We start from the raw sequence: 13,072 nt of genomic DNA, 5'->3' as shown, positions 1-13,072 counted from the left end.
CTATGGAGTAATTTTCCACTCACAAGATTAGGCAAGAGACTTACCTTGTCTCAAAGTCCACTTTTCGATTACCCCGTCGCGTTAAATTCTCAATTTGATGCCGAAAAATCCGAAACTATCCAAATGTTATACAAAACAATTAATACATGTTCAATAATTCGAATTTAGGCTATTAAATAAATTATCCAACCCAAAAATGATAAAATTCCTAAAATTCACCCCGGGACCATGTGCCCGGATTCCGAAAATTCTCGGATGAAAATGTTACTCATAATCTCAAGAAGTCAAATATATAATTTCTATCCAATTCCATAACCATTTTCGTGGTTAAAATCCCGTTTTTATAAGAATCTAGGTTTTTCATCTAAATCTTTGATTTCTAAGATTTACTAGTTATAATCTACCCATAATCTATGTATTTAACTCAAGGTATGTAGAATTAACTTACCTCCAAGTTGCTAGTTGAAATCCCCTCTCAAAAGCTCTGAAATCACCCAACAATGGAAGAAAAATGGACTGAGCTTCGTCCATTTTAAGGTTCTGCCCAACAGTAATCTCCGCACCTGCGGTTCCGCATCTGCGAAAAAGAGCCTCGCAGGTGCGAGATTTCCCTCTCAGACTGGCTCCGCACCTGCGCCCAAAGGACCGCACATGCGCGTCCGCTTTTGCGCCCAATCCTTTGCACATGCAAAAATGGTCCGCTTCTGCGAGCTACTGCTGCACCTACGAGTGTCGCACCTGCGGCTGGCCAAGCACAGGTGCGATTCTGACAGTAGCTGGGAGCTTCAGTTTTGGCTCCCAATTTCCAACTTAGTCCGAGCCTCATCCGATTGACACTCGGGGCCCTCGGGACCCCGCCCGAACATACCAACAAGTTTGAAATCATGAAACAGACTCGCTCGAACCCTCAAAACGTGTAAAAAGACATCAAAACTAAGAATCACACCTCAAACCAAACTGATTCAACTTAGAAATTTCAAATTCTTCAAACTTACTCCGAATATGCCGAAATATACTTATACTACTCGGAATGACACCAAATTTTGCGTGCAAGTCTTAAATAACTATACAGAGCTATTCCGACACTCGAAATTCAAAACGGACATCGATTACGCCAAAACCTATTCCAAACCAAATTTAAAGAACTTTAAACCTTCAAATAATTAATTTTTACTATTAAGCGCCAAAACGCTCTTCGGTTATCCAAAGCCCGATTCGAACATACACTCAAGTTAAAAATCATCATATGAACCTATTGGAACCATCAAATCCCGATCCGGGGTCGTTTTCTCAAAATGTTGACCGAAGTCAAACTTTGCCTTTTAAAGCCAACTCAAGGAAACAAGTGTTCCGATTTCAACCCAAACTCTTCCAAATCTAGAACCAATTATACCCGCAAGTCATAAATCATTAAAAGCACATTCAAGGAGTTTTATTTTAGGGAATGGGGTTCTAAAATTTAAAATGATCGGTTGGATCATTACAGGAAAATTGCATAAGTGTGACATGTAGTCACCTGATTGATTAAAGGTTGGAACCAATTATGGAGATTTGGTACTATCACTAATGTGAGAATTTATACCTGAAGGGCACTCGGTTCATTTGGTTGTGGAATGTGGATGTTTGTTCCGGATTTGACGGCTGCCCTTATCTATCGTGAATAGGTCATTGTGGGTCCTTGAGAGGCTATTTAGCCAAGCATGTTATGATCAGAATCGATTTGAGGTCCGTGGATGGATCTAAATATGAATGTGGTATCTATATGAGGCCGGATGTGTTTATTTTAGCATAGCGCTATTTTCAGAGGGGTCTTTGGGCCTTGGATGTTATTCCTATTGTCGGCTTTTCCGTGCAGTCTCTATTGTGCCATGTGGGTTATGAGGCGGTTTGATTATTCGCACTCGCATTGAGATCCCATATAGTTTGTGGTGTTATATGAGCAGTATGGCTCTCAAGATGCAGGTCATTTATTGCACCTTAGTTGTGCTTGAGTTTTATAGCGCGTGATGCTACCCATCTCCCCAGGATTTGTATTATGCACTTGGCGTGCTTAGGGTTGATATTCGGGCATTTCGTGAGTATAAGCGTTTTGACTCGATGTGTGTTTTCTTTAGATTATTATGTGTGGATCGGGTGGCACGCCGCCACGAGTATATGGTTGGATCGGGTGGCACGCCGTCACGGATATGTTGTTTGGATCGGGTGGCACGCCGCCATGGGTATCATGGTTAGATCGGGTTGCACGCCGCAACGGTATCATGTGTGGATCGGGTTGCACGCCGCAACAATGTGTTATTGAGTACAGTTTCCCATATCTATTATTGCGTGTTTTGCTTCTCATTTCCTTAGGAAGGTTCATAACATCTTTTTGGTGGTTTAATTAGTTACGTGGGTTGAGTAGTTATTTCCAGAGTTCATTTTTCCTTATGTATCACATTCGAGTGTGTAGCTTGTTGGCACATTGGCATCATACAAGATTTTTGGCAGTGTCTGAGGTGGCTTATTGCCCGAGCAATTTGTACTGGGTGAGACGAGATTATTGGACCTGGGATCAGTGCGATCAGATTTATATGAAGCATATTAAAGAGTAAATATTATTATTTAGTCCAGAATGAGGTAATTGTTCTTGTCGGGAGGAAAAACTCCATAAATTGTGATTCGGCGGGTGATCATGAGTTCTACACATCTTCTATGTAGTGGCAATATTGCAAGAGTAGGAACAGGACTTATATGGGTCATGAGGTGTGTTGTGAGCATCAGATTCGTGGGATTTCAGCTGTTGTGATCATGGGATGTTATTATGGTCATGTGAATTATGCGGTGCATGGTGTGGATTCCGCGAAGGTATGCAAACATGTATTGGTGCATCGTGTAGTGATTAGTACAGTGTTCGTATGTTGGAAACAGACCTCGTAGAGGATTTCAGATGTTGGAATTTGGCTCTAAGGCTTATATGGCTAGATAAAAGGGAGGATTTTCAGGTTTGCTCGAGCAAATGTGCTCAACTGGGTTATGGTAGCACAGGTAGATGCATGAGGTGTTAAACAACGATTTCAGACAACTCCAGAGCAGTTCTTAGCACGTACACGGACGGACTTATGTTTAAGTGGGAGAGAATGTAACGACCCGACCGGTTGTTTTGAGCTCTAGCACGTCATTCAGCGGTTTGAGACCCTGAGCAGCTTCACTTCAGGTATTATGACTTGTACGTATGGTCGGAATTGAATTTCGGGAGTTCGGAGTTAGTTTGGGAAGAAAATTCTGATTTTGGAAGCTTTAAGTTGGAAGAATTGACTAAGGTTTGATTTTTTAAGTAAATGACCTCGGAATCGGGATTGGAAGGTTTCAACAGGTTCGTATGATGATTTTGGACTTGAGCGTATGTCCGGTTTGGGTTTTGGATGACCCGGGAACGTTTCGGCTCCTATTGTGGAAGTTGGCATTTTGGAAGGATTTCATAAATTTGGGATGGAGTGCATTTCAATGCTATCGATGTCCGTTTGGGATTCTGAGTCTGGGAATAGCTCCGTATGGTGATTCTGGTATTGGGAGCACGTCCGGATGTGGATTTGGAGGTCCGTACGTCATTTCAGGGTCACTTGGCGAAAGTTGGAACTTTGAAGGTTTTTGAGAAGTTTGACCGGAAGTGGACTTTTTGATATCAGGGTCGGATTCCGATTCCGAAAGTTGGAGTAGGTCCGTAATGTCAATTATGACATGCGTGCAAAATATGAGATTAGTCGGATGTGATTTGATAGGTTTCGAAATCGATTGTAGATGTTAAAGTTTCAAAGTTCACTAAGTTTGAATTAGAGGGTGATTCGTAGTTTCGATGTTGTTGGGCATGATTTGAGGCCTCGACTAAGTTTGTAATGTGTTTTGGGACGTGTTGGTATATTTGGTTGAGGTCCCGAGGGCCTCGGGTGGATTCCGGATGGTTAACGGATCAATTTTTAGACTAAAGGAATGATGAGGCAGCTGGTATCTGGTGTAACCGCACATGCGAGGTTTTGGCCGCAGATTTGGAGCCGCAGAAGCGGCCATGAAGGGCGGAGGCGCGATTTTAGTTGAGCAGTGCTGAGACCGCAAATGCGGTTATCTCGCCGCAGAAGCGAGACCGCACTTGCGGAAGGAAATGCGTAGAAGAGGAAGCAACGACTGGAGGGCATCTATACAGAAGCGGAATAATTGTCGCACCTGCGGAACCGCAAAATTGGTCAAGTGACCGCAGGTGCGAGAATTCGAGTTGGGCAGTGAGATTTCCTTTAAAACGGGATTTGGCCCATTTTTCTCTCATTTTTCACTTGGTTGGGCAATTTTGGAGAGTTTCAAGTGGGGGTTTTCATCATCTATGTCAAGGTAAGTTATTCCCATCCATTGCAAGTTAAATACATGGTTTGTATAAGGATTTAAGCATGAAAATTAGTAAAAATTATGGGGTTTTTGGTAGAAAACCTAGAAATTATATTTTTGGATTTAACCACGAATTTGGGCATGAAATTGAGAATAAATTATATATTTGAGCTCGTAATGCTATGGGTAGTGTTTATCTTCAAAAAAATTTAGAATCTGGGCACGTGGCCCGAGGGTGATTTTTATCAACTTTTCGAGCGGAGTTGAAAATTATTATAAATTGATTAATTATGAGTATTAGAGTATATTTTGATTGGGTTGCATCTTAATTGACTAGTTTTGGAGCGACGCGCATCCGTTTGAGGTGTTAGAGGGCTTTGGAGCCGGTTATGGAATTTCGGAGCGAGGTAAGTCATATGTCTAACTCTGTGAGGGGGAAACTACCCCTAAGTAATATGTTTGATGTGTGCTACTTATTGTGGGGACTACGTACACACGAGGTGGCGAGAGCCTGTACGCAGCTACATTCATGTTATTGTCCGGGTAGACTTAGGTTCACATCATGCTATAGCTGTACTATTTGAGTAGTCTCTCGCTTATTAATTCCCCTGCTTTACATTCTATTTGAGACTAGACTTGCTATTGTAGAGACTTCACGATTTCACGATTAGGCCCCGAGTAATTTTACTCCTCTTATGACATGTTTTCGTGATATATACATATATGTTTCGTTGAAAGGGTTTTGTTAAAGAAATTACAACTCACACGTTAATTCGTGAGTGGGATCAAGGACCCGTCAAAGCCTCTTATTCTTATGGGATCGGGCCATTCGCCTTGGCAAGATTTATGTATCACACTCTCATGGGAGCGGGCCGTTCACCTCGGCAGTTAATATATGCATCTATGGTTCGTGCCGTTCAACCCTCGGTAGTGCACAGTTTTATTATTAGATTGGATCGGGTCGTACGCCTCGGCATTTTCTATATCATATCCTCATGGAATTGTGCGTAATATTTGGCAAAAAACCAGAGTATCAGTGAGTTTTTCCGATTTGGGTTATGAAAATCTATCTGATGAGATCCACTATATATATATATATATATATATATATATATATATATATATATATGCTCCGATAAAGGATGGAATTTCAAACAGAGAACTTGAATTTCTCGTAAAGAGGGGTATTTGTACCACATGATCTATACTTGTTTATCTCATTTATTTTCTTTGCCTCATATTTACTTACCTCTTTACTGTATATGATATTATTGGACCACTAGTAAGTGTCGATGTCGACCCCTCGTCACTATTCTTCTGGGGTTAGGCTAGATACTTACTGAGGTACACGTTGATTACGTACTCATACTACACTTGCTGCACATTTTTGTGAAAGTACACATGTGACTAGTGGTCTTATGAGAGCAGAGGCGTGTATGCACGCGGGGACTTACGTGAGCTGCATTCCATATTACGACCCACAGAGTCTACTTCAGAGTATTTATATTTCTCCTGTCCAAATTTGTATTTCGGACAGATGTAAATTATTTTACATTCCTAGTTGATGCTCATGCACTTATGACACCAGATTTTGGAATGATTATGGGTTGTTCTATATTGAATTCATTAAAAGTATTATTATTTACTCTGTAAATCCCCATTATTTACCATTTAAACTGAAGGAAAATATGATTTCAAAAATAATAAAAATGAGAACCCAATTAAGTAATTATTGTTGGTTTGCCTGACAGTGGTGTCCGGCGCCATCACGACCTTTATTAAATTTTGGGTCGTGACAGGTTGAGACTATGAAGGACTCTTTGGATACGACTTGACTCTTTTACTACTACTTGAACTATTATTTGGTATGTTGATATCTTTCAAAAAATATTTATATTTTAAAATTTCAATTTCTAAACCTTTATTTTTCAATAATAATAATTTTTATAATAATGTAAGTGAAAATAATATCCTTAATTCAAAACTCATTTTAGTCGGCTATCTAAAATTTAAAAAATTCTTTAGCCAGTAAAATTTAAACCTTCTAGATAATTATAAATAATAATTAGATATTAATTAAGAAACATTACATAAAAAAGACTAATATTTTCTCAAATCTCGTAGTGATAATTTTATTTTTGCATCATTCTCATTGGTGTCATTGGAACCTAAAATAGCCACAACGCGAAATAATAACTCATATTTATGGTAAAACACAAAGGTTGACACAATATGAACGATTCTTTGATTACGATGTCACTTTTTTATTACGACTTGAACTTTTATTTGGTATGTTGTTAGCTTTCAAATAATATTTCTATTTTGAAATTCTAATTTCTAAAACTTTATATATATTTCAATAATGATTATCTTTATAATGATGCAAGTGAAGATATTATCTTTAATTTAAAATCCACTTTAATCGGCTATCTATAAATTTAAATAATTCTTTAATGTGAAACTTTATTTCAGTATGACTCCATTTTGAGTTTATCGATATCTCTAGCCACATCTTTTGAATTTTGAATAACCTGTATATACATATTTTTTGTTCTTTAACTCATTAAATATTAAATTAGTTGATTGTTATTATATAACATTGCATATATTATCTTAAAAATGTCAAGGAGTCTTTTCTCGACACTATACTTAGCTTAACCTCAATGCAAACTATTCAAATTGTATTTAAATTCAGATTCGAATATCATATCAGTTTGTTAGTAATAGTGATTCTTTTTAAAATGACACACAATGTAAATTAAAAAAATATATTCTAAGATATCCTTATCTTATAATCTATGTATTTGAGTTGAAAAAAATATTTAAAATTGAAGAGATCAGCTTCCAAATTTTTTATACTCAACAATGATGATACAGAAGAAGAAATTAGTTGTCATCTCTTATTTATGGTATTTAGATTTTTTTATACATTTCTTTCTATATTTATTTTCGTTTATCTTATGTCTTTAAATAGGTGCTCACCCAACCACTTAAATTAAAAAAATTGAAGGATGTGTAATTTATATATAATTCATATATAATATGTGTATAATCGTGTGTTGTCAGTATATCATCTATGTATATTAGCTATAAAAAGTAAATAATAAATCTGGCTGGATATTTATGTAAATATTCCATAAGATTTCGGTTTCTTGATTTTATCCATGATATGACTTCTATTATAATAATTTTAAAACTCTCTACTAAAATTCAAAATATCTTATCTTTTTATTTTTAAAATTAGTATATATTTTTTTTAAAAATCCCATTTTGAAATAAATTTTTTACTTTAAAAAAAATTCACGTCATACCAATTGTTTTTTTAAAATATACTTTTTGTTACACTTGAAAATCGCTATAGAATCTATCAATTAGAAACCAATATCCCTCTTCTTTCACATAATTTAATATTCTTCAACAAAAAAAATATTATACCCTTGCAATGTTGGCTTGACTGTAGCTAAATGAAGAGGTTTCAACTTACACCCTTCAATCTTAGAAGGTGCTAAATTGAAATTAATGATAGCAATTGTTTAGCGAAAGTTCTGTTATTTGTTTGATGATCATTTTCACAAATTGACTCTTCAAAAAAAATTCTTCAAAAAGAAAAAAAATAACTTTTTTGAATATTGACTAATTTTTGTGATGCTTATTTCTCTAACATGTAGGTTTACTTCATTATATATGTAAATAAACTTTTATTCAATTTTTAAACTCTTTTTTGTTATCTGGATAAACATAGACGTGTACCCTATATATTACATTTATTTTAAAAAAAATCGTTTTATTCAACTATAGCTATAGTATTTTAAAGAACTATAATTATAGGGTTTTAAATGTGAAAGAGTTTTATAGTTATATGGAGTAGTTTTTTTTTCTTTTTTGCCAGAGGCGAAGTAGTATTTAAAAAATTAGAAAAGATAACAAAAGTTCCTAGCATGATTGCATATGATCATTAACCGAATTAAGTATGATAATATGATAAATTGTATCCAAATATAGAAATGTATCATTCTTTTTGGAACGAGCTAATAAGAAAAGTGTGTCATTTAAATTAAAACGGATGGAGTATTTTTATTTCATGAAAAAAGAAAAATACTAAGCTTTAAATTCTCTAATGTTTAATCAAATGATCTTTGGAGATCTGTGAAAAAAGAAGATTCGTCTGTACTTACAATTGTTAAATCACATTCTCGATGGGTTATGTTATGAATCCATTGTCGTATATAGAAATTAGAAACAAGCCTAAACAAACTTAAAAATGTTACGATAATTTAAATTAAGGAAACTATCAGCTATGTCCAATTATAAGTAGCTCATTACAAAAATTGGCCAATTTATAAAATATTACTAATATTAGCCAATTAGCTATTTGTAGTAAAAAAAGATCAAATTTTATTTTCTTTTGAGTGAGTATTATTAGAATAGATTGGGTACATCTTATGGAGCTTGAATCTCAGTTTTGAGATGATTTGGTGGAGTTTTGAGCTAGTTTGAATTGAAAATTCGAAGTAAAAAATGAATATGAAAAAAAAAATGTGTATCACACTGTGTATCACATATGTATCATATTTGTATCAATTGTGTATCACATGTATATCCATGTATATCTGTGTGTGAGATACATGCGTGATACGTGTTTGATACATGTGTCGTTGAAGGATTTTTTGAACTCGATTTAATTACGAATTTTGATACCAAACCAGTCCAAATCACCTCCAATCTTCCTCAAAATTTGTATATTGACTTATCTTTATGTTTTCAATGAATTTCAACTATACTCATTGAACAAGGTCCCTTTTTGCTTAGATTTTTGGAATATTGTATATATATATTTTTTGTATTTCATCACCTTATTTGCTACCTCATCCATGAAATTTCCTTTCCGTTTTACATCTAATGTTGCTAATCACGCTTTAAAATATGGAAGGAGATTTTTGCGTGTGATTCTTTGAGAGAAAGAACCTTATTTATTTGATTTTTTAATTTTTATGTGTTTGGCTAGTTTTGGTAAGTCTATGACTAATGGTTAGAGGTTGGTAAGTTGAGACTTATTTGGGACATTTCTTTAAGTTTCCCTTTAAATTAATCTAGCCCCTCAAGACTTCGGTACCCAACTTGTGACTATGGATTAAGCGTTGTCATGAATTCGAACTCTATCACAAACAAAGGTTCTCAACTCGATAGGTTCAATATTTTAAGTTCTCACACTTAACTTGTTGTACTTTTGATATTTTAATATTACAATTTAATACTTATTAAAATTTTAGTTATTTTTTACACGCATACACATACATAAATGTCCTGATCAACAATATTGATTTGGATTGTATCCCTCGTACAGACCCCTGCCTATCATAGCTCATAATCACAAGTTAAGGCCAGACGCCGCGAAGTTAGTCATTTGCCTGAGAATTGTTTCCACATAAATTGTTTAAAAACTTAACTTGCATAATTGCTGTTAACCCAGTGGGAGAAATAACTAACAAGAGCGTGAATTACAACACTTGGCGTGATATCAAGTAAGCTTTCATTTACCAAGTATTAGAACAAGATATGAAAAGGCCATTTTTTTTGTTAGTTAAAATTCTTGTAATGTCCCCAATATTTTCTCTAGTTTGATAATCGGGACTTAATGTTCACAAACTTGTACTTATTTGCCCTAATGTTCCAAAATTGAACAAACTTTCATTGAATGCTTTGGTGGACGGAATTACCTCGGCAACTTATGTTGGCAAGCTTAGACAAGTTGTTCGTTGGATTAGTTTGGGTATACTAGACACCATATCAATATTAATAAGAAGAAGAAAAAAAGGATTACAAAAGCAATAAAGGATGTTATTTATGATGCCAGAGCAAGAAAAAGTTTTTATGGGCTAAGATAAAGTAGCGCTAGCTGCAGGGTTTTAGGCTCCTCCCAACGGAAGCAAAATCATCAATTCATGAGATAACATCACTGGAAAGAACAGCAGATAACAATACACTCACTAGGATACAACATGGAACTGCCAAAGAGACCAGCAATGGTAGATATGTACTAGAAATTACATGTACCTTTGTGGGATAGAACTTCTTATTACATATCAGAAAATTAATGAAGTTATAGACATATCAAACTTGCTGGGGAGGGCAGGGTAGACCTTACCCCTACCCTGGAGGAGTAGGTATGTTGTTTTCGAAAGACTTTTGACTCAAGAAGACGAAAATAGACAATAGACACGTAACAACAATAGAAGCCAGAAAAATAATATCAGCTACGTAAGAAATAAAAATAATATCAGCAACGTAAGAAACATAAAATAGATGGACAAGCAATAACAATAACCGGTAATAATGCCGCAATACTATAACAAAACAAAAAAACGGAAAAATAGTGAGGATACAACATAAACCACTAGCAGTCCAAGACAAAACACTAATAGACTAGCCTCACTCCCGATACAAAGAAGGAAAAACGTTCGATTACCTCCTAACCTTCAACTCTAATGCTCCACACTTTCCTATCAAAAGCCACGTCCTCGGAAATCTGAAGCCGCGTCACGTCCTGCCTGATCACCTCACCCCAATACAAGCTTGCAATGGACTCTTGCTAAGAAATTTCAAAAAATACTACTACAAGGATTCAGTTAGCGCTTCTCTTTTTTTGGCCCTTAAACATGAACTTTAGAAGAAACTTCCTTCTTCAGAATTGAAGGATCAAAGTGAAAGAACTAAACAACTGCTAAGATATCCTGTTGTACGCCATAAATAAGCATCTAGTTTCTAACTTCTGCTTCATTTTTCTTGTCGTTTTTTTTTTGGGGGAGGGGGGGATAAGGTTAACTTCTGCTTCATTTGTTTGCTTCATTTGTAAATCACAGGCACATGTAAACAAAGGGCACCTTAATGACAACAACAGAACACATCACAAGTACAATAATAATAACTCAGTGTAATAACTCAGTGTAATCCCACAAGTGGGGTCTGGGGAGGATAGGATGTACGCAGCCTTACCCTTACCCTGGAAGGGAGATAGACCCTCAGCTAAATAAAAGATAGAGCACATCACAAGTAAATCTAAAATTTATTGTTTTGCACAAAATATCATTGTCCAAGCCTGCATATATATTATTTGATTCAATGACAAATGCACACAAAAACATCCATTTCCTCTGTTTGATTCACTAAACCTTGTTGGGAAAATACTCAAACCTACAATCTTCTAACAAAGAAATTATGAGTGACAATCTAAATACCAACTTTCGCATTTTAGCAAATTCTTGTTGAATCCTAAACCATTATGGTCAAGATAGTTTTCCTGCGGAAACAAATCAACCTTTTTTATGATGGCAGTGTCCGAACTTACTTACGCGCACCTCAACTATTCTACGACACATATATATGTTACCTTCCATCAGCACAAGTACCGATAAACGTGAAGAATGGCACCTCCGCCCTACTAAAGAAGTTCGCAAGCAAGGGACATGCCGAACACATACCTTTACAACTAAGTCCAAGGCGAGGACCCTTTAATTGACGATGCGTTTCGTCGTCAGCAAGTGGTGGCCAACAAGGCATTTTTTGTAAGACCCGCATAGAAATATGCCACCAATGTGAGTAAAAACAAAGCAACGATAGCATTTATATCATTCGTGCGTGCGGCTAACTTCCCATGAGTTAATTGTATGGATTTCCAAGGTAAAAGAGCTCCTGACAACTCTACCACCATGGCTTAGGCAAGACAGATAAGAAAAAATCACCTTGTTTAAAAACTCAACTTTTAACTGAAAGCCTTGCACAAACAACTTCCCTTCAGCTACTCATGGAACTTCACTTTCAATAATTTACTATACTATTTAGCTCAACAATTTAACATCCACATTAACACCAAGCTAAAGACATACAACAGTACAAGCGAAGTTTATTCCAAGTTCAATTGATTTACTATTCTATGTAACACTGACGATTACAAAACACATGATTACATGAACAAAAAACCCAAACATGAAACCCTAAATCATTAATCAAGAAGTAAAAGTCAAATTTACCCTTCTTTGCTTTCAAATTACCTTTTTTCCTATACAATTTTACTCCTGCTAACCACTGCTAGGGTTTTAACTTGCTGTTCGCTGTAACGGCGCTTGAGGTAACATTCGAGGATCTCCATAACGCAAACGAACCGCTTCATCTCCTCTAATTGGCGGCTCAGCTCGACTTCTCGAGCCCTGGCTCGCTCAAGTCGCGCCTCCGTCTCGGCTAACCGGTCTCGGAGGTTATTGACTACTACGGTATTCTCGTTCGCCGCCGGTGTAGTTCGGGTCCGGGTCGGGTTGGTTAAGGCGTCTTTTGACGGGAATTTTTGACTGCCGTAGCACATTTTTTTCGAGGGAAATTTGGAGTAGTTGTGTCAATGCTAATGATTTGGAACCTTTTTTGGTAGAAGGGGAATGAGAATATTAGGAAAGGTGTAGAGAATCAACGGTGATTATCTCTTGCTTAATTTAGACCCTCTGATCTTAGCAAACACTAAAAGTAAAAAAAATTTACTCACCTAAGTTTACGCCAAATATATCAATTATTTAACTGATATAACAAGCAACAATAACAACAACAACAACCCAGTAGAATCTCACTAATTGAGTCTGGGGAGGGTAGTGTATACGCAGACCTTACTCCTACCCCAAAAGAGTAGAGAGGTTGTTTCCGAAAGACCCTCGGCTCAAGAAAACAAAAAGATAAA

The 13,072-nt window shown here is 36.1% G+C and overlaps 1 protein-coding gene across 1 annotated transcript; it reads right to left on the bottom strand.

The window, feature by feature from the left end:
• Nucleotides 1-12,166: 12,166 nt before the first annotated feature.
• LOC104085196 (protein SKIP34) lies at nucleotides 12,167-12,773 on the bottom strand. Its single transcript, XM_009589176.4, has one exon. It carries the CDS (start codon nucleotides 12,707-12,709, stop codon nucleotides 12,410-12,412), a length of 300 nt encoding a protein of 99 aa, XP_009587471.1. The 5' UTR covers nucleotides 12,710-12,773; the 3' UTR covers nucleotides 12,167-12,409.
• Nucleotides 12,774-13,072: the final 299 nt, after the last annotated feature.

Source organism: Nicotiana tomentosiformis, chromosome 5 (assembly GCF_000390325.3).
Source record: "Nicotiana tomentosiformis chromosome 5, ASM39032v3, whole genome shotgun sequence".
NCBI lineage: Eukaryota > Viridiplantae > Streptophyta > Magnoliopsida > Solanales > Solanaceae > Nicotiana > Nicotiana tomentosiformis.
This window is presented reverse-complemented; position numbering and strand designations above follow the sequence as displayed.